The 23,334-nt window shown below is 39.4% G+C and overlaps 1 protein-coding gene across 7 annotated transcripts in view; it reads left to right on the top strand.

Moving 5' to 3' along the window:
* Nucleotides 1-23,334, top strand: part of PPP2R3A (protein phosphatase 2 regulatory subunit B''alpha) — a 170,133-nt gene that overhangs the window by 90,543 nt on the left and 56,256 nt on the right. For all 7 annotated transcript variants that reach the window (XM_059663871.1, XM_059663865.1, XM_059663867.1 and 4 more), the window contains 4 exons: nucleotides 5,498-5,584; nucleotides 8,277-8,433; nucleotides 12,713-12,761; nucleotides 13,253-13,342. In XM_059663871.1, coding sequence (XP_059519854.1) covers nucleotides 5,498-5,584; nucleotides 8,277-8,433; nucleotides 12,713-12,761; nucleotides 13,253-13,342 — 383 coding nt within the window. The remainder of the gene's footprint in view (nucleotides 1-5,497; nucleotides 5,585-8,276; nucleotides 8,434-12,712; nucleotides 12,762-13,252; nucleotides 13,343-23,334) is intronic.

Genomic DNA, 23,334 nt, shown 5'->3' with positions numbered 1-23,334 from the left:
AAAAAGTTTTTTTGTTTGTTTATTTGTAGCTATTTTTAGGCTAGAAAGACAGCACCAACTGTGCACACAGTAAATATGGACGTCACTACCCAAATAAGAGCTTGCACCTGTGTCACTCCATTGTTCTCCTTTATTTCCAGAGAAGAGTTGGCAATGGAGAAGTAAGCCACTTGATAGCAAATGAAAATGAAAATTGGAAATACTAGCAAATTGTAGCCCTTGAGTTTGCATGCTGTGCAGAGAAATTGCCAGTAAATAAGAGACTGCTTATCCCAACTGGCATATGCTGACTTTTGAGGAAAGAGGTGCTCACATGAGCTTTTTAAAAATAAGTGATGAGATTGAAAATACTTCTTTATGACATTGGTGCTAACAATAAAAAGATATTTCTGTGGCTCATCCAGATGGTGTTTTAATGATGTATTCAGTGTCTTAATTGACCCGAATCCATCACATCTGACTGAAATGCCAAGATTTTAATTGTTGAGGACAAGGTACGGGTATTTCCTGAGATGACCAAACTGTGCTGGAGACTGCTCACCACTAACAGTTTAACTCTTTCCCCTTGAGAATTTTTCCTCTTGACAAAGAAAGAACTGATTTTTATTAGGTAGATTTTTTTTTAAGTTCAAATTCTGCAGGATACCATGGAGAAGTACTTTTCAGAGCCATATTGACCAGAGTGGATCAGGAATCCATTCATCACACCCTGCCAAGTAGAAGAGCCAGACTTCCAACATATGAGTATGTTTATCTGCTTTCAAGTGAGCAGTCTCTCAGTAACTTGTGTCTGCATTCTATCTACTCCTCAAAAACTATCTGACAGACCCACCAAACATGTACTCCCATTTCTGGTGATCTACAATTGTGAATTAGAGGTCTCCAACTCAGCAGAGATAAAGAAAAAGAAAGGAAACTGACTTGCAATTCAAAATATCTATCAAGTTGACTAGAGATCTCTTAGTGAAAAATTGTCAAATTTCATTCCCCTCACTGGCAGTAAATAATTATTATTATTAACTTTAAATTTTTATTCTATCTTTTTTAATAAGTAATTTCTTTTTTACTTCCCTTAAAAGCGTAGACCAAAATTAGAAGGAAAAATGTATGTAGAACCAGCAGCTACATGTTCTAACCCCTAGATGGTGCCCCTACCTCGGTAAGCTAAAATGCTGAATCAGTAATGTGGAAACATAAATGTGCTGATGAAGTGGGGCCATTCAATAAGGAGATTTAGGCAATGGAAAATAGAATACATTTTTTTTCCAGGTACATTTTTATGGCACTATATATTTAGGTTAGAAGAGGCTAAAATAGGAAATGTTTAACAGTATAAATGTTTGCAAATTTTAAAAATTCTATCAAAAAAAACAAAAAATAGAACAAGAAAGGAGTAATATAAGAAGCAAAAATGCACATTAAAGATTTATAATTTTAACTGTAATAGTATTCCATAAGTAATATATCTGAGGAGAAATAAAAAGAAAGAATAAAAACAAAAAAGACAAAATATATCTGAGGAGTATATAAGTACAAAATTTATAGAGATAGGAAACTTAGACTTTAAGATAAATTTATATTCAAAATTGAGAAATAAGCACAAAAATATGTCAACAAATGAAAATATCTCTCTCTCTCTCTCTCTCTCTCTCTCTCTCTCTATATATATATATATATATATATATATATATATATATATATACATATATATATATATATTTTCTATGCTAAAAGTCCTCCAGCTTTTGTATATGAACTTCAGCCAAGCTAGTGCTAAGAATACAGTGTTAAGTAAGACACATTCTCTGCCCTGAAACACCTCAGTCAGAGTTGGAGTGATTGGGGCCAGTTGGGAAATTAAACGCCAGGCAGTTCCATCTCCCACTTAATGCAGGAATCCTGACAGCTTCTGCCTAAATAATAGTGGTGAAAAGAAACTTCATTTCTTCATACAGCCCATTGCTTCAGAGAGTTAATTTTAGGAAACTCCTCCTTATATTGAAACATTTCAGTGTAAGGGCATTTCTATCCATTTCTTCCACCTGATAATCAGCCATTCAGATCATGGACACATCTACACTGTAATTTTTCTTCAAGAGTAAGCATTACTACATTAGTAATATCTTTCACAATAATTTAGACTATATTAACCCTTTCTGCACATTTTATATTCAATCTATAAATCAGACACTTTGTATATTCAATCTATAAATCATAGAAAACAATACTGCTTTATATAAAATACTAATTAGAGACTTTTCTTGGGTTGGCATCCATTCTATTCTTAACTCTGAACAGTTATTCAACTAGCTATGAATCCAACCCATATATTTCTATCACAAATGTAACACAAAAGTCTACACTGTGTGCCACTGAAAGTTGGTCAAGGAATGGTATGAAATCATTGAAACTTTATGAGATGCTACCTCATTAATTTAGCAAGCAATTTTCTAAAGAAGACATACAGATGGCCAATAAGTACATGAAAAAGTAGATGCTCAACATCACTAATCATCAGGGAAATGCAAATCAAAACTAAAATGAGGTATCACCTCATACCTGGCTATTATCAAAAAGACAAGAAATAATAAGTATCAGTGAAGAAAAGGAAAACCTTGTGGACTGTTGGTTGGAATGTAAATTGGTCTAGCCACTATGAACACAGTATGGAGGTCCCTCAAAACATTAAAAATAGCCCTGGCCTGTGTGGCTCGGTTAGAGCATCATACCGTGCACCAAAAGATGGCGGGTTCAGTTCCCAGTCAGGGTACATACACAATGCACAGGTTGTGGGTTTGATCCCTGGTTGGGCCGCATGCGAGAGGCAACCAATTGATGTTTCTCTGGCACATCAATGTTTCTCTCTCCGTATTTCTTTCTCTCTCTCTCTCTCTCTCTCTCTCTCTCTCTCTCTCTCTCTCTCTCTCCTTTAATCAATTTTAAAAATTTAAATAAAACATCAAAAATATAATTTCCATATGACTCAAAATGAAAACACTAATTCAAAAAGATATATGTACCCCATGTTAATTGCAGCATTATTTACAGTAGCCAAGATACATAAACATCCATCAATGGATGAATAGATAAAGAAAATTCCACACAATGGAATATTATTCAGCCATACAAAAAGAATGAAGTCTTGCCATTTGTGATAACATTGATGAACCTGGAGGGCATTAGGGTTGGTGAAATAAGTCAGACTAAGAAAGGAAAATACTGTATGCTCTCACTTATATGTGGAATCTTAAAAAAAAAAAACAAAAAAACACCAATCTCATAGATACAGAGAACAGATTGGTGGTTGCCAGAACTAAAGACAAATGAGTGGAGGGAGTCAAAAAGTATAAACTTGCAGTTATAAAATAAGATCTGGGGATGTGATGTACAGCATGGTGACTACAGTCAGTGATACCATATTGCAGATGTGAAAGTTGCCAAGAGAGTGAATCTTAAAAGTTCTCATCACAAAGTAGGGGAAAATTCTGTGACCATGTATGGTAGCAGGTGTTAAGGAGATTTATTGTGGTGGTCACTTAACAATATATAGAAATGTTGAATCATTATGTTGTACACCTGACTAATGTATATTAGTTAACCTCAATTTAAAAAAAATTATCAAACAATTTACCATCTGACATAACAGAGCACCATGTCAGGCACTTGCATGGAATAGAGTTTAGAGGTGATGATGGTCAGGTTCACCAGTGTTTAGAATATAAGCACAGGGTGACTGAAGGAGACAGATGACAGCAGGAGCACAGAAGATGGAGCTCTACCCCAGCCCCTGCCCTGGGGCTTCCTGTGGAGTTGGCAATTGAGCTAGATTCTGAAGGGTCAGAAGGAGTTTGCACTGATAGCAGGGGTGGGGTGAGGAATGCTGGGTAGCAGAAGTCTGGACCTTCATTCTGAGGCTAGTTGTTTCCTGTTCTGTTTGAGAATTACTCTGCTAAAGAATCCAGAAGCAGAATGGTAGTTTAGTCCCTCAGTAGATCTTTTTGGATAGGTGTTCAAATGTCTTTCCTTTTGTGTTCTTGTACTAAAATAGCATTTTAAAAGAATCTAACCTTGCCCTAGCCAGTTTGGCTCAATGGATAGAGTGTTGGCCCTCGGACTGAAGGGTCCTGGGTTTGATTTCGGTCAAAGGCACATACCTCAGTTGCAGGCTCAATTCCTGGACCTGGTTGGGGCGCATGTAGGAGGCAACCAATCTATGTGTCTCTTGCATCAATGTTTCTCTCTCTCTCTCTCTCTCTCTCTCTCTCTCTCTCTCTCTCTCTCTCTCCCCCCTCCCTTCCTCTCTCTCTAAACATGAATGGAAAAATATCCTCGAGTGAGGATTAACAAAAATTAAAATAAAATAAGCCCTCGCCGGTTTGGCTCAGTGGATAGAGCGTCGACCTGCGGACTGAAGGGTCCCGGGTTCAATTCCAGTCAAGGGCATATACCTTGGTTGCGGGCACATCCCCAGTGGGGGGTTGTGCAGGAGGCAGCTGATCGATGTTTCTCTCTCATCAATGTTTCTAACTCTATCCCTCTCCATTCCTCTCTGTAAAAAATCAATAAAATATTTTTTAAAAATTAAAATAAACTAAAAGAATCTAACCTCTTTCATGGTAAAACCACTAAGGATACAGGATTTCTATGTTATTTAGACAATTAAAATTAAAACCAAAGTACCCCCAAAAAAATCTGCTTAAATTGTCCTCATCTCTGCTTCCTTTTGGAGGAAAAAATACAATAACTAATAGATCAAAATTAAATGGGTATGAATAACCCCAAGTAAAATTGTTAAGAATGCACTGTGGCCTCCTACCTCCATTGCAGCCTTGTCTTTCTTTTCCAACTATCCCCTAAACCACAGCACACACATCCTCAATCTCATACACATTTGCTACCCAGCCCCATCCTGTCCAATATCTTCTCCATAGTTTCATATCTGTTCAACTCAATAAAACACTAGCTAACAAAATTGTTAAAGCCCAAATAAGGATTCGGATGTAAATTATTACAGTGTATTTGAATTTATAGAGACCCTGCAAGACTGTCTTAAGGACTCCAATGAATTAGGCTGTAATAACCAAATAATGCTCTCTCAAATCCTGTCACACTGGCAGCCATTCTTCTGACCCATTAATTATTAAGCAAACCCACTATATATTTCCCACCTCATTTACCTTCCCAAAACATCCAGTACTACTTGAATCAGGCATCACAGTATAAGATGAAAGGTAAACTAAGAAAGTGACATGTAGGCAGCTGGGCAAAGGCAGACTTGTGGAAAGACATTTTTTTATTCTTGGACTGATAGGGGCAGATGCAAATTATATAGCTGTAGATTTTTTAAAGAGTTAATTTTTACTAGAAATGATACTTGACATCATCAAAAAGCCAAAATTTATCAGATTTAAAGTATGTTGATAAGATTCAGTGGCCTTTGGTGAAGTAATTGATATCTTTAATGTTTTTATCTGGTTTTGTTTTCCTTTGGGCCCAGGTTATTCAGAGGATATTCTACACAGTGAACAGATCTTGGAGTGGGAAAATTACTTCGACAGAGATAAGAAAAAGCAACTTTTTGCAAGTATGCCTCTCTAAAATTCATATATAAGGAACAATTTAATAATTTTACTTCATTTAACAAATATTTGAGTGCTTATTGTATGTGAAGCTCTGTCACTACTTTCAGTCATTATGCATTTATCAGACACCTGGGATATGTTGGGAGGGACAAAGATGAATAACAAGGGATTTTTACATCAACACATGCACTGCAGAGCAAAAGAGAAAAAGTGCACTGCCCTAGCTGGTTTGGCTCAGTGGGTAAGCGTCAGCCTGCGGACTCTAAGGGTCCTGGGTTCGATTCCGGTCAAGGGCATATGTCTGGTTGTGGGCTCGATCCCCAGTAGGGGGCATGCATGAGGCAGCCAATCAGTGATTCTCTATTGTCATTGTTGTTTCTATCTCTCTCTCCCTCTCCCTTCCTCTCTGAATCAATAAAAATATATTATAAAAAAAAAGAAAGAAAGTGCACTGCCACACCTGACTTGAAAAATTCCACAGAAAAGTATAACTATGTAAAGAAGACCACAGAAGGACTGGCATGTGATCTTGACCTTGGAGATATCAGGAGTTTACCAAGATAGAAATTAGAAGAAAAGGGCAGATAAAGGAAGCAGCATACGCAAGGCCCAGAAGCATGAAAGTGTCACGTTCAGGAACTACAGGACAGTCTTAAGTGGCCAAAGGCTCCACAGAGAGTGACCAGTGATGAGGCTTGAGGGGTGAGATGGAGCGGGGTTGGGAAGGGCCTTGCAAAAGAAATAGAAGAATTTCAACTTGATCGTTTCAACAATGACTCTTTATCCAGCTCCTGCTGGAGAAAAGTACTAAAAATTCCTTCTAACAAAGAGTACATTTTATTCAATTATTTTATTTATTTTATGAGAAAGTACTGACCACTAGTGGGAGCCTTTTACCGAGATAATCTTCATGCCGGATTATTCAAGCCTCTTATCCTGAAGAAGGTAAAATTGTTCACACTTGAAAATAAATTATACTAAATGTAGTTTAGGCTAAGACACCCTTATTTAATCTATGTTTTTTCTGTCTTTATCTGAGACAAAGTAATGTAGAGTTGGCAAAATTGCAGCCCATAATAGATACACAAACTTTTTGTATTCTAAAATGAACAGTAATCATCACAGTATTATTAATATCTATTGCATACCTTGTGTATGCCTGGGCTCTCAGTAGGTAATATGGATTGGGTTTAGATGGCAATTCCCTAAAAGAGGCCTTACATCTCACATTCCTGAAGCATATTAGAGTTCGTAGTTTCTGAATCATTATAGTACTTTTTTTTAAACTTGTGATAAAATGTGAGGCCCAAATATGATAGAATGACTTAGATAAGATCAAACAGCAAGTAAGTGACTGAATTAGAACTAGAACTCAAGTGTTGTGCTTCCTAGAGTATGACTTATTTTCCTCTATTTTTCCCTACCTCCCCCTTAGCCTTCCTCTTATACATGAATATATGCTCATAAAATATTCTAATAACATGAACATATCTAGAATAATAATCTGAAGTCACTGTTTATCTCATCACCCTGCCATTTCACCCCCTTGTCCCTAGAGGGAACCCATTTATCTGTGGTTTTATTCATATATAGAGACATACATATATGTATTATATGGTTTTGTATGACTGGTTTTTTGAGTTTTTGGGTGTTTGGGTTTTTTTTAGTGTTTCGTTTTTTATTGAATTTATTAGGGTGACATTGATTAATAAAACCATACAGGTTTCAACCTGGCCAATATTACTTAGTGGTTAGAGCATTGGCCTAAGCACTGAAGGGTCCAGGTTTGATTCCCTGTCTAGGGCACATACCTGGGTTGCTGGTTCAATCCCAGCCACGGTCTGGGCAAGTTAAGAAGGCAACCAATCAATGTCTTTCTTCCCTTTCCTTCCCTTCCCTTCCCTTCCTTTCCCTTCCCTCTCCCCTTCCCTCTCCCTTTCCCTCTCCCCTTCCCTCTCCCCTCCCCCTCTCTCCCTCCCTCCCTTCCTCCCTCCCTCCCTTCCACTCTATCTAAATATCAGTGGAAAAAATATCCTCAGGTGAAGATTAAAAAAAAGAAAAGAAAAACCCTATATGTGGATGCCCACTATTCTATTATGAAATAGAATAGATGTCACTGCATAACTGAAAAGTTAAAAGCATGTCAGTATGTGGCCATGTAACTAAACCTGTTGTTTAATTGTTCTGTGGGGGCCTCGGATAGGCTGCAGTTCCCTTGCTTTTAAATCCTCCATAGCATCTAACCCTTTGCTGAGCATATTACAGAGCTCATTAATGCTTATAGATTGATCAGGTGATTAAAGGGAGAGTGAGGTTACCTATTAAAGTTCCTGATTTGATACCAAAACCAAGTTTTTAAATTCAATTTAAAAGAAAAACTTACTAGATTCTATATAATGCCCAAAGCTGGGTTTTCATAATTTTAAAATAAGCCAAACCGGTTTGGCTCAGTGGATAGAGCGTCGGCCTGCGGACTGAAAGGTCCTAGGTTCTATTCTGGTCAAGGGCATGTACCTGGGTTGCGGGCACATCCCCAGTAGGAGGTGTGCAGGAGGCGGCTGATCAATGTTTCTCTCTCATCGATGTTTCTAACTCTCTATCCCTCTCCCTTTCTCTCTGTAAAAAATCAATAAAATATATTTTAAAAATAAATAAATAAAAATAAATAAATTTTCTTTATTCATACCATTTCAGACTCTAGCGCTTTTGGAAGAAGAGGAAGATATAAACCAAATCACAGACTACTTTTCCTATGAACATTTTTATGTTATTTATTGTAAATTCTGGGAACTAGATAGTGATCATGACCTCTACATCAGCCAGGCCGATCTGTCTCGATACAATGACCAGGGTGAGTTTCTATAGATGTTGATACTTAACTGTTTTGAAGAAGGCAACAGTTACATAAATTGTCCCCCCTCATTATGGAGAATTTCTATTTTTTAAATTCGGTAACCTAAAGGGCCAAGAATTTTTAAGTGGGAATAAGTGAAAATACTAATTTTTTTTATTTAGAAGCCAGGTGTTGGAGAAGGAGTTTGGAGGTAAGTAAGCAATTAGAGTCTTAGTTTTGATGAATTGGAGAGCCTGTGATGTTTACTTTCTGATTATGAATTGAATTGAAGTTTATTTGAAAGAGAGTATGTATATTCCTTTATAAATTTCTCATTTTATAGTATTTATACACACCCATGGATGAAAATAATGTTTCTAATGTGCCAATGTTTTGAAGGACTCTTATAAAAGCTTACTTTTAGGAATTTAGTTCAGAAAATATATATTTTTTGCAGATGAATTTTTTTGTGCTTTCTTTTGTCAGAAAACAAAAAATTATATATCACATACGCCTTTTTGCTTCATTTTTACCAGTAGAAAACTTAGAACCGAGTGACTTAATATCTTTAACCAAGATACAGTGGTTCATTCTTCTCTCATAAGATTGTCCCTGTTCAGTTTTTAAATGTCTCCTCAGGCACTGTTGATTTTTCTTAAATCAACCTTAAAAGCCTTTTAGATGCAGCAGAGTACAACTCTTAAATAAATGCATTGAACTTTGCTTCTTCTATTTGGCATGTCTGTATACATCTTAAGAAAAGATTCATTCTATATGATACTAAGTTTCATATAACTTTCATATTTAAGAAACAGTTCTACCTCACAGATTCTCAGGTGCCCATCAGGCATGAAGAGGAAAATATTCAAATGTACTTATTTGATAAGCATTTTAGTACTACTTCCTCAAGTACTCATAACCTTCCTGTCACCAAAAAGATGGACCTATGCATCGGGTCAGCTTTATTAGCGATGCACCTTCTAATTACCTTCTCAGTGTCAGGTCATCTGTAGAATATGAGCCAGCCGCTAGAGGTCATGAAAAAGCCTAGGGGCTCTAAAGCACCCTCTCTGACTGACATAATACTCATTACATCCCAAAATATTGTATATCTACACATAGCAATTCATATAGTCATGTTAAAGGGATGAAGTCTTGAAAAACAGGCATCTGGACCTGCATAATGAATGGGCCACTGAAACTACATAATTGCCCACCCACTGACCTGTTCTTAATGGGACAACATGATCTTCAGTTTCAGAGGGCTAAATCTTCCAAATCTAAAAAAAAAAAAAAAAAAAAAAAAAAAGGAGAACCAAGATGGCGGCATAGGTTAACGCCGGAGTTTGCTGCTTTGAACAACTACTTCAAAAGTGAAACCAAAAAACGGAAGGGACATCACCCAGAACCACAGGAACGCTGGCTGAGTGGAAGTCCTACAACTAGGAGGAAAGAGAAACGCATACGGACACTCAGAGGAGGCGCAGTGCTGAAGTCAAATTCTGAGGTGCGGAGTGCGCAGAGCGGGCTGGCGGCGGAGGGCGCGGTTGTTGTTTTCAATCGGGAGGGAGTCGCAGACTCTGAGCACCAGATCCGGGCGAGTCTTTAGGGACCCAGACTCAAACGGGAGAAGCGGGACTGTCTGGCTTCGGTCAGAGCGAGTGCAGCTTTCTCTCCGAGCTTTGCAGCGGGTGCTGGGACTCAGAGAGGCAGAGCCCCTTGGGACAGGACTGAGAGCCGCCATAACTGCTCTCTCCGGCCCACCCTGTTGATCCTGTGCGACCCGCCACGCCCAAGCCCTGCACACAGGCATTTGCCAGATAGCCTCAGGCAAAGGCTAGATTAGCACCTCCCTAGAGGACAGAAGTTCTCTCACTGCTGACACAGCTGATTCTCATAGCCACTTGGCCTGGAGGTCAAACCCTCCCTGGAATTAGCTACAACAATCCAGATTTATCTATAAGACTGCGAACAAAGACCACTAGGGGGTGCACCAAGGAAGCATAACAAAATGCGGAGACAAAGAAACAGGACAAAATTGTCAATGGAAGAAATAGAGTTCAGAACCACACTTTTAAGGTCTCTCAAGAACTGTTTAGAAGCTGCCGATAAACTTAATGAGATCTACACGAAAACTAATAAGACCCTCGATCTTATATTGGGGAACCAACTAGAAATTAAGCACACACGGACTGAAATAACGAATATTATACAGACGCCCGACAGCAGACCAGAGGAGCGCAAGAATCAAGTCAATGATTTGAAATGCGAGGAAGCAAAAAACATCCAACCGGAAAAGCAAATTGAAAAAAGAATCCAAAAATGCGAGGATAGTGTAAGGAGCCTCTGGGACAGCTTCAAGCGTACCAACATCAGAATTATAGGGGTGCCAGAAGATGAGAGAGAGCAAGATATTGAAAACCTATTTGAAGAAATAATGACAGAAAACTTCCCCCACCTGGTGAAAGAAATGGACTTACGGGTCCAAGAAGCGCGGAGAACCCCAAACAAAAGGAATCCAAAGAGGACCACACCAAGACACATCATCATTAAAATGCCAAGAGCAAAAGATAAAGAGAGAATCTTAAAAACAGCAAGAGAAAGAAACTCAGTTACCTACAAGGGAATACCCATACGACTGTCAGCTGATTTCTCAACAGAAACTTTGCAGGCCAGAAGGGAGTGGCAAGAAATATTCAAAGTGATGAATACCAAGAACCTACAACCAAGATTACTTTATCCAGCAAAGCTATCATTCAGAATTGAAGGTCAGATAAAGAGCTTCACAGATAAGGAAAAACTAAAGGAGTTCATCACCACCAAAGCAGGATTATATGAAATGCTGAAAGGTATCCTTTAAGAAGAGGAAGAGGAAGAAAAAGGTAAAGATACACATTATGAACAACAAATATGCATCTATCAACAAGTGAATCTAAGAATCAAGTGAATAAATAATGTGATGAACAGAATGAACTGTTGATTATAATAGAATCAGGGACATAGAAAGGGAATGGACTGACTATTCTTGGGGGGGAAAGGGGTGTGGGAGATGCGGGAAGAGACTGGACAAAAATCGTGCACCTATGGATGAGGACAGTGGGTGGGGAGTGAGGGCGGAGGGTGGGGCGGGAACTGGGAGGAGGGGAGTTATGGGGGGGAAAAAAAGGGAACAAATGTAATAATCTGAACAATAAAGATTTAATTAAAAAAAAAAAGAAAAGAAAAAAAAATAGACTTTCAAAAAATACTTTAGCTTTGGAATTAAATATTCTTGCCTTTCCTGTTCAGCCCTCTTTTGTTCTATCTAGTTCAAATTATTAACTGCATAAACCAATGCTCAACAAGTCTAGAGGGTCCTTATATAAGCTTCAGTACGTGGCCAGACATGACTGTACTGACACCCATAGTCTCAACATTCTTTAGCCAAACTAATTTACCTTTATGCTAATTGTACCTAAGTTTATGCTAGCTGCTGCTAGCTGCTAGCTCTCTAATGACCTTATCCTTGGTTCTGAAATTTTAGTGTGCATGCCATTGTCTGGGGCACTTGTTAAAAGAAGAGATATGTCCTTACCATATCCCTAGGTCTGATATCCATTGTCATCTTCTTTTTTAAAAAACTAATGTTTTGGGGGTTTTTTGAACCCACAATGAGGTATGCTACTCTATACTCCAGGATCTATTATCAAAAGCAACATACTTTCTCAAGATATACTTGTCTCTCTCTTCAAATAAAACTGATGGAATTTCTAAAAATTATACATTAAACCATGTTATATACCCTGGACTTTTATAGAATGAGAATTTAAGAAATACATGTTTATAGTATCTTTTGGTATATTTTGTAAAATCCTACTTAAAAACAATCTCCTTTTTTTATTCAACATCCCTTATATTAGGAGCCGATGATCAGTTCCTCCTTGAAATGAATGCTAGGATAAGATTTGTCTTGTTTTAGAGGAAAAGTTGTCTTATTTGATAAAACAACCAATACATTTTTGTCTTAGTTGTCAGGATGTCCAAAACTAACTTGGTGTTCAATTATATAAATATATCCTAGCTGTCAGGCACATCCATTTTCTTGTTCTTTTTTTAAATGATTTATTGATTTGTTGATTAAGCCACCTCATATTCTTATTTTTTTAAGTATAAATGATGCATAAGTAAAATTTTAACTACTCCTGTTGTGGAAGATGATTATGTTTTAGCTTGTAACTACTAAAAATAAATTTCCCAAAAGTACTACCTTTATGGAGCATGTTTGTAACTAACTTTGTACTTTCTTATTTATGTTTAGCTTCATCAAACAGAATTATTGAAAGGATATTCTCTGGGGCAGTAACAAGGTAAGAAAATTTTCTGAAAATAAAAAATGAACTACAAGTGCTCTGGCCACTGTGGTTCGGCCAGTGTGTTGTTCCGTACACCAGAAGGTGACAGGTTCGATTCCTGGTCAGGGCTTGTAAGGAAGGCAACTGATTGGCGTTTCTTTCTCACATCAATGTTTCTCTCCTTTCTTCTCTCTCTCTCAAATCAATAAAAACATATCCTCCAATGAGGTGTTTTTTTTTTTTTTATGAACTACAAGTAAAACTGTAACAAGACTTTCTGCAATATATACAGTCATGGCTTCATATAAGACAGTATTAATTTTTCAATATATGAGCATTAGGCCTTTATCTAAATGCAGGTAGCAGTATTGATCCTGGTGATTATTTTTTTAAGTTTAACTTAATTTCCAAAGGAAGATATTACTTATTTCTTTATCTATCATCCTACTAAATTTATTTAATTACTCAGGAAACTTAAAACCTTGTGTTTTGTTTTCCTTTCCCAGGGGAAAAACAGTACAGAAAGAGGGAAGAATGAGCTATGCAGATTTTGTTTGGTTCTTGATATCGGAGGAAGATAAAAGGAACCCCACCAGGTATGACTTCTAAGTTTCCTTTGTCAAGATGTTAAACACAGGAACAAAGTTTGAAAAAGTCATGATGTATACCTAGTCATTGCCAACTCAGCCTCAGGGTGCCAAGTTGGATTAGACTTGGTCTCTCCTCTCAGACTGAATCCAGAGTCTCACAGCGTATCAAGAAAAGTGCTGTTATCCCCAGAAACAAAGGTGAAGTGGCATGTGAGCTATCCTGAGGGATGAGTAGGACTAGCAAGCACTTATGTGGAATGTGGGAATAGGTACTGTGAGTTTCTGTTGTTTTATGATCTTTATGGGTTCAGTAGTGAATTGGAGAGGGAAAGAAGAGCAAATTGTGGATAAAGCCAGTATCACCTTGATACCAAAACTAGACAAACACAAGAAAATAAAACTACAGATTAGCATCTCTCATGAAGATAGACCCAAAAAACTAGCAAGTCCAAGTTCAACTTCTCATCTTCTCAGACCCCAGAATCAGCAGATGCCCCCAGGGAAAGATGATCTCAAATGCTAGGCTCTTTCTCTCTGAATTTCCTTCTAGATCTGGATGCTGTAATTTTTCCCTTTCTTATTAACAAATTTTTCCTCTATATTCTCTTAATAGAGAGGATTAAGCAAAATATTCAGTTCGTCATTACCAGAAGCAGATCAACTTTTCAGACCTTGAGATACATCACTGGATCTCTACTTAGAAAATTTTGTCAAAAGAGGTTATTTTGAACCAAAGCTTTCTTTGTGCCCCTTTTCTCCTTTTCATGTTGCCTTTCTCCTGCCTAACAGCTAACATATTGTTGAGGTTTTACTTTTTGTCCAGTAACAAATATTTCATTTGCAGTAGCTTATTTAATCTTCATGTCACTGAGTTGAGGTATCAGTCGTTCCATTTTATAGTTGAAGAAACAGAATTCTGAGAGATTGCACACCTAATAAGTGACCTAGCTTGGATTCAAATCCAGGTCTGTGTGACTTCAAATCCTGGGCTCTTTATCACTATAATGTATAGCTCATCATACGAGACAGCATGTTTACATGCCTATCTTCTCAAATAGGCTGTGGAATCTCTAAAAGAGAGTTCTTTTGGTGTTCTGAAATTCCTTATTGCTTAAGAGACTCAAAATGTGGCCAATCATAGAAGAAAGTTACTTCTGATTTTGACTTATTGATCTTTGTTTCCTTGGTGCCTAGTGGTACTTACTAGCCACCCAGTGTATTTGTTCTCAGTGCTTTACTTCACATTGCTTTCCTAAAGCAGAATATGAGCAGAAGACCATTAAACTTCACTTGTAGCATAATGAAGAAAATAGCTCTACATCAAAATCAAAGTTTTATTTTACAAAATGTAGTAGGCAACACTTAAGAAATCAGGTTTGTGGCTTATGAAAGACATGGTGGAAAAAACGAGTTTCATGAAAGAAATAATATGTGTCTTTCTCACATTGACGTTTCTCTCTCTCTGTCTCTCCCCCTCCCTTCCACTCTCTATCAATGGAAAAATATCCTCCAGTAAGGATTAACAAAACAAACAAGTTTAAAAAACCATTAAATGTATGAAGGCTCTTAATATATCTTAAGGCTTACAACTGGGAATTTAATCAAGGGTCTTCAAGAATCTTCTCTTGGGAAGTTTTACTTTGCCATAATCAGTAGTTCTTTATAGAAAACCTAGAGGCCTGTTGCATGAAAAGATTCGTGCAATAGGCCTTCCCTTCCCCTGGCTGCCAGCACCGGTTTTCCTCCGGCACCCGGGACCCAGGCCTTCGCTCCAGCTGGAGCCTACCTTTAAGCCTTCGCTGCTCTGACCAGAGCCGCCTTCAGTCTTCGCTCTGCCACTTCGCGCCTGTGTATGCAAATTAACCACCATCTTTGTTGGCGGTTAATTTGCATATCTCACTGATTAGCCAATGGGGGTGTAGCGAAGGTATGGTCAATTACCATGTTTGTCTGTTATTAGATAGGATATTGTTCCTTGTTACCAATTAATGCTATTGGCTTCATATTCTGTGATTAATTGATGACATGGCTATACTTGTTATCCTAAGTGACAGTGCTAAATGATAACGTAGCCATAATAGAGTGTGAATGAACTTCTGGTGAAGATAGCAACTTAACCACATGTAGTACTTTTGGCCTCTTTTGAAATTTCACTTTAATGACAGTAAAGAGAATTTTCTTCAAGGAATATATCCATAATAACAAATGAGAAGAGATAACGATAAACATTTGCACCCTAGGCAGTTTGGCTCAATGGCTAGAGTGTCGGCCTATGGACGAAAGGGTCCTGGATTCTATTCCATTCAAGGTGCGTACCTTGGTTGCAGGCTTGTCCCTGGCCTGGGCCCTGGTCGGGGTGTGTGCAGGAGGCAACCAGTAGATGTGTTTCTCTCTGTCTTTCCCTCTCTCTTCCACCCTCCTTAAAAATCAATGGAAAAATATCCTCAGGTGAACATTAACAACAACAACAAAAAGATTTGCAAACTGGAAAGTAAATACACTTAGCAGATTCTGAATCCTAAGCCACCAGAATTAAGGACCAAGAAGTAACTAGATATACCCAGCAAAAACCTCCAAACAGTCAGAACTTGGGGGTATCAAAAACATTGGAAGTGGGGGCAAGGTAAAGATAGAGCCAAAAATCAGAGAGTTTATAGAAAGTTGTTTAAAGAAACAGTTGATCTCTAGAACATCTCCTCTACTGAGGCAGAAGACTGTGTGCGTTATTCCTGGAGAGTGTAAAATAAGAGGGCCTCTGGACTGGGGAGCACTAGGTACAATTAAAGGTATTGGTCCACATTGAAAACACATGAGATGAATATGTGCGTAGTGATTGCTGAGATGCCCAGTCTTCATTCTTCATTCAACTTACAGAATCCTAAATCTGGCAGAAGACTAAAAGATGTTTTTCTGCAACATCTGACTAGCCCAAGAATAAAAAACAGAAGATATGACATCAGGTCATCCCCAAGGAAACAATCCAGCCAGATCACTGTACAGTAAAGCTCAGAGTCCACAAACCCATAGGTTAGAACTTTCATTCAGCTTTTTAGCATTTACTCTTAAATATTAGCAGTGAACAAAGGATCACTAAATACCTAAGTAAAGCCTCTTACATAAAAGATAGAAACCAAACTAATAGAAGGTGAGGAAAGTAACTTAGCTGAAGCAGAATTCAGGGAGAAGAAATCCTCAGCAACAACAATAATGATGACAACTGTTAATTGTTTTTTAGTATGTTTTTATTGCTTTTTAGAGAGGAAGGTAGAGGGATAGAGAGAGAAACATCATCAATAGGCTACCCCCTGCACATCCCCTACTAGGGATCGAGCCCACAGCTGGGGCATATGACCACGAGGAATCAAACTGGCACCCTCTTTGTTCTTGGGTCGACGCTTAACCGCTTAGCCACACCTGCCAGGCAAGACAACTGTTTTGATATCCTCAGGGAGATAAGAGAAATTACATTCACAGAACATTAACAGAATGATACTTTTTATAAAAAGAACATTTGGGTAGCCAAAAAAGAACTCTGGAAAATCAAAATTATGATAGCAGAAATGGGGGGAGGGGGCGGTTCCGAAGATGAAGTTAAGAAAACCTTTCAGAAAGAAAAAGAAAAAAGAAGCAATAGAAAATAGAGGCAAGATATGAAAATTAGAGAAGCAGTCCAAAAAATAACGTAACTGGAAATTGAAATGTGATATGTGTAATTTTAAAATTTAGCCATAAGAGGCATATCAGCAAGGTAGACAGTGTACAAGTTTCCATTGCTCATATCTTCCCAGAAGCATCAATTTTAACTATCGATGCACAAAAATACCTTCACAAGATATAAGGATTCCAGATGAGAGGCTGCAGCATCCAGATGGAGCACAGAAATAAGAAAAAATGCATTGAAGAAGGTAGAAAGGAAAATCATCCCCTAAGCCCAGGCTGCTCAGCATGTAGAAAGACACTCTTCCCCTGAGGGAAGGATGCCACAGATATGCAGAGGATCACGAGATTACTATGAACATACGTCAGCAAATTGGATATATGTTCATAGTAGAATGAATGAATGAATTCATAGAAACATACAACCTACCAAGACTGAGCATGAAGAAATAGAAAATCTGAATAGACCAGTAACGAGTAAGGGAATAGATCCCAAAAAAGAAAAGCCCAAGACCTGATGACTTCCCAGGAGAATTCTACCAGTTAAAGAATTCCAGTCCTTCTCAAACTTTTCAAAAAATTTTTAAAAGGTGGAACTATTCCAAACATTTTATGAAACCAGCATTACCTTTATACCAAAGCCAGACAAGAACACTACAAGAGAACTGCAGGCCAAAATTCTTGGTGAACATACATGCAGAAATCCTCAACAAAATGCTAGCAAACTGAATTCAACAGCACATTAAAGTGATCATGCACCATGGTCAAGTGGAGTTTATCCTTAGGATGCAAGGATGGTTCAGTATACACAAATCAATAAATGTCATATAACACATTAACAAAATGATGGATAAAAATTATATGACCAACTCAGTATTTGTTTTTTGTAAATATTTGTAAAATATGTTTTTATTGATTTCAGAAAAGAAGGGAGGAGAGGGAGATAGAAACATCAATGATGAGAGAGAATCATCAATCAGCTGCCTCCTACACGACCCCTACTGGAGATCGAGCCTGAAACCCAGGCATGTTCCCTGACCAAGAATCCAACCATGACCTCCTGGTTCATAGGTCAACACTCAACCACTGAGCCACACCGGCTGAGCAGTGTTTGCTTTTTGTTGCCTTTGTTTTTGGTGTCAGATTTTTTTTTTTAATTCAATCTTTATTGTTCAGATTATTACATTTGTTCCTCTTTTTTCCCCCCCATAACTCCCCTCCTCCCAGTTCCCGCCCCACCCTCCGCCCTCACTCCCCACCCACTGTCCTCGTCCATAGGTGCACGATTTTTGTCCAGTCTCTTCCCGCATCTCCCACACCCCTTTCCCCCCCAAGAATAGTCAGTCCATTCCCTTTCTGTGTCCCTGATTCTATTATGATCACCAGATTATTTGTTCACTTGATTCTTAGATTCACTTGTTGATAGATGCATGTTTGTTGTTCATAATTTGTATCTTTACCTTTTTCTTCTTCTTCCTCTTCTTAAAGGATACCTTTCAGCATTTCATATAATACTGGTTTGGTGGTGATGAACTCCTTTAGCTTTTCCTTATCTGTGAAGCTCTTTATCTGACCTTCAGTTCTGAATGATAGCTTTGCTGGATAAAGTAATCTTGGTTGTAGGTTCTTGCTATTCATCACTTTGAATATTTCTTGCCATTCCCTTCTGGCCTGCAAAGTTTCTGTTGAGAAATCAGCTGATAGTTGTATGGGTATTCCCTTGTAGATAACTGAGTTTCTTTCTCTTGCTGCTTTTAGGATTTTCTCTTTGTCTTTTGCTCTTGGCATTTTAATTATGATGTGTCTTGGTGTGGTCCTCTTTGGATTCCTTTTGTTTGGGGTTCTCTGCGCTTCCTGGACTTGTAAGTCTATTTCTTTCACCAGGTGGGGGAAGTTTTCTGTCATTATTTCTTCAAATAGGTTTTCAATATCTTGCTCTCTCTCATCTTCTGGCACCCCTATAATTCTGATGTTGGTACGCTTGAAGTTGTCCCAGAGGCTCCTTACACTATCTTTTCTTTTTTTTTAATTAAATCTTTATTGTTCAGATTATTACATTTGTTCCTCTTTTTCCTCCCCATAACTCCCCTCCTCCCAGTTTTCGCCCCACCCTCCACCCTCACTCCCCACCCACTGTCCTCATTCATAGGTGCACGATTTTTGTCCAGTCTCTTCCCGTATCTCCCACACCCCTTTTACCCACATGAATAGTCAGTCCATTCCCTTTCTATGTCCCTGATTCTATTATAATCACCAGTTCATTCTGTTCATAAGATTATTTATTCACTTGAATCTTAGATTCACTTGTTGATAGATGCATATTTGTTGTTCATAATTTGTATCTTTACCTTTTTCTTCCTCTTCCTCTTCTTAAAGGATACCTTTCAGCATTTCATATAATACTGGTTTGGTGGTGATGAACTCCTTTAGCTTTTCCTTATCTGTGAAGCTCTTTATCTGACCTTCAGTTCTGAATGATAGCTTTGCTGGATAAAGTAATCTTGGTTGTAGGTTCTTGCTATTCATCACTTTGAATATTTCTTGCCACTCCCTTCTGGCCTGCAAAGTTTCTGTTGAGAAATCAGCTGACAGTTGTATGGGTACTCCCTTGTAGGTAACTGAGTTTCTTTCTCTTGCTGCTTTTAAGATTCTCTCTTTATCTTTTGCTCTTGGCATTTTAATTATGATGTGTCTTGGTGTGGTCCTCTTTGGATTCCTTTTGTTTGGGGTTCTCTGCGCTTCCTGGACTTGTAAGTCTATTTCTTTCACCAGGTAGGGGAAGTTTTCTGTCATTATTTCTTCAAATAGGTTTTCAATATCTTGCTCTCTCTCATCTTCTGGCACCCCTATAATTCTGATGTTGGTGCGCTTGAAGCTGTCCCACAGGCTCCTTACACTATCTTCGTATTTTCGGATTCTTTTTTCATTTTGCTTTTCTGGTTGGGTGTTTTTTGCTTCTTCACATTTCAAGTCTTTGCCTTGATTCTTGTGCTCCTCTGGACTGCTGTTGGGAGTCTGTATAATATTCGTTATTTCCGTCCGTGTATGCTTAATTTCTAGTTGGTTCTTTATCACAACATCGAGGGTCTCATTAGATTTCTTGAGGATCTCATTAAGTTTATCAGTGGCTTCTAGACAGTTCTTGAGAGACCTTAAAAGTGTGGTTCTGAACTCAATATCCTCCATTGACAGTTTTGTCCTGTTTCTTTGTCTCCGCATTTTTTATGCTTTCTTGGTGCACCCCCTAGTGGTCTTTGTGCGCAGTCTTGTTGTAATTAAGCCTTGATTGTTGTAGGTAATACTGGGGGGGATTTGACCTCCAGGCCAACTGGCTGTGAGAATCAGCTGTGTCTTCAGTGAGAGAACTTCTGTCCTCTAGGGTGGTGCTAATCTAGCCTTTGCCTGAGGCTATCTGGCAAATGCCTCTGTGCAGGGCTTGGGCGGGGCGGGTCGCACAGAATCAACAGGGTGGGCCGGAGAGAGCAGTTATGCCGGCTCTCAGTCCTGTCCCCAGGGGCTCTGCCTCTCTGAGTCCCAGCAACCACTGCAAACTTCAGAGAGAAAGTTGCCTTCGAGTTCCGACCAAAGCCAGACAGTCCCGCTTCTCCCGTTTGAGTCTGGGTCCCTAAAGACTCGCCTGGATCTGGAGCTCAGAGTCTGCGACTCCCTCCCGATTGAAAATGCCAATCGCGCCCTCAGCCGCCAGCCCGCTCCGCGCGCACTCCGCACCTCAGTATTTGACTTCAGCACTGCACCTCCTCTGAGTCTCGGTATGCGTTTCTCTTTACTCCTAGTTGTAGAATTTCCACTCAGCCAGCCTTCCTGTGGTTCTGGATGATGTCCGCTCCGTCCCCTAGGTGTACCCTTGAATTGGTTGTTCGAGGCTGCAATCTCCGGCGTTAACCTATGCCGCCATCTTGGTCTCTCTCCCCCTTTCAGATTTTTTTTTTTTAATATATTTTATTGATTTTTACAGAGAGGAAGGGAGAGGGATAGAGAATTAGAAACATTGATGAGAGAGAAACATCGACCAGCTGCCCCCTGCACACTCCCCACTGGGGATGTGCCCGCAACCAAGGTACACGCCCCTGACCGGAATCGAACCTGGGACCTTTCAGTCTGCAGGCCGATGCTCCATCCACTGCGCCAAACCGGTTTGGCTGGTGTCAGATTTTTAAAAATCACTGTCAGGACATATGTCATGGAGCTTATCACCTCTTTTCTTCTAGGATTTTTATGGTTTCAGGTCTTACATTCATATATTTAATCCATTTTGAGTTAATTTTTGTGTATGGAGTAAGATAGTAGTGGCTGTCCTTTTCCCAACACCATTTATTGAAAAGACTTTCCTTTTCCTCGTTGTGTATTCTTGGCTCCTTTGTCATAAATCAGTTAACCATATATGTGTGGGTTTATTTCTGGGCTCTTTATTCCATTCCATTGAATGTTTCTGATTTTCTGCCAATACCATACTGTTTTGAATACTAAGCTTTGTAGTATATTTTGAATTCAGGTAGTTCAATGCCTCCAGCTTTGTTCTTGTTGCTCAAGATTGCTTTGGTTATTCACATTCTTTCATGGTTTGCATTTATTTTAAAACTGGAATTTTGATAGGGATTGCATTGAATCTATAGATTGATTTGAGTAGTATGCACATTTTAACAATATTCCAACAATCCTTGAGCATGGACTATCTTTCTATCTATGTGTATCTTCTTTATTTTCTTTCATAACTGCCCTATAGTTTTCAGTGTACAAATCTTTCACCTCCTTGGCTAAATTTATTCCCAGGTATTTTATTCTTTTTGTTGAAATTATAAAGAGATATTAATTTCTCTTTCTGCTAATTTGTTGTTAATTATAGAAATGCAATAGATTTTTGTAATTGATTTTGAATCCCGCAATTTTATTGAGTTCATTTTTGAGTTCTAACAATGTTTCAGGATTTTCATTTGCAAATAGTAACAGTTTTACTTCTTCCTTTCCAATTTGATGCCTTTTACTTATTTTTCTTCCCTAATTATAATGGCTAGAATTTCGAGTACTGTGTTGAATAAAAGTGGTGAGAGTGGATACTTTGTCTTGTTCCTGATCTCACAGGAAAGCTTCCAGCTTTTCATAAATGGATATTGAATTTTGTCAAATGCTTTTTCTGCATCTATTGATGACCATACTTAATCATTGATTTGTGGTTACCATGAGGCTTACCTATAAAAGCTTATATTTAAAAGTTTTCAGTTGATAAGAACTTAAGCTTGAACATAGTCTAATGCTCTAGATTTTTACTCTCCCCCTTCTGCTTTTTATGTTTTACTAGAGGCCCAATGCACAAATTCATGGGCGGGGGGGCGGAGGGGGACCATCAGCCCAGCCTGCACCCTGTGCAATCTGGGACCCCTCACTCCTGACTGCCTGCCTGTTCGCTCCTAACTGCCCACCTGCTCGATCCTTATCGCTTGGCTTGCCACTTCTGCCTGCCTGCTGGCTTCTTACCACTTTGCGCGCCGCTCCTTAGCACTGTTGTGAAGGCAGGAGTGGCTCCCACCACCGCTGTTGCACTCACCAGCTGTGAGCCCGGCTTCTGGCTGAGCGGCATTCCCACTGTGGGAATGCACTGACCATCAGAGGGCAGCTCCTGCATTGAGTGTCTGCCCCCTAGTGGCCAGTGCGCATCATAGCAACTGCTTGTTCTGGTCGTTCCGCTGAAAAGGTTACTGGGCTTTTATACAGAGAGACTAAAGGCCCGGTGCACAAAAATTTGTGCACTCGGGAGGGTCCCTCAGCCCGGCCTATGCCCTCTCGCAGTCTGGGACCCCTTGGAGAATGACCACCTGCTGGCTTAGGCCCGCTCCCCAGGGTGATTGGACCTAAGCTGGCAGTCAGACATCTCTCTGGCAGCCCGGGAGCCCTCGGGGGATGCCCACTTGCCAGCGGGGAGCAGGCCTAGCAGCAGTCGGTCATCCTTAGCGCTGCTGAGGAGGCGGGAGAGGCTCCCACCACCACCGCTGTACTGGAAACTGTCAGCCTGGCTTGTGGCTGAGCAGAGCTCCCCCTGTGGGAGCACACTGACCACCAGGGGGCTCCTGCATTGAGCGTCTGCCCCCTGGTGGTCAGTGTATGTCATAGTGACCAGCGATTCCCAGTCGCTCTGCTGTTAGGGTCAATTTGCATATTATCCTTTTATTATATAGGACAGAGGCCTGGTGCACAGGTGGGGGCCAGCTGGTTTGCCCTGAAGGGTGTCCCGGATCAGGGTGGGGGTCCCGCTGGGGTGCCTGGCCAGCCTGGGTGAGTGGCTGATGGCTGTTTGCAGGCTGGCCAAGCCCCCCAGCAGGGACCCT

This window comes from Myotis daubentonii, chromosome 14 (assembly GCF_963259705.1).
Source record: "Myotis daubentonii chromosome 14, mMyoDau2.1, whole genome shotgun sequence".
Lineage (NCBI taxonomy): Eukaryota > Metazoa > Chordata > Mammalia > Chiroptera > Vespertilionidae > Myotis > Myotis daubentonii.
Note: the sequence above shows the minus strand (reverse complement) of the source record. Positions and strands in the feature narration are given on the sequence as shown.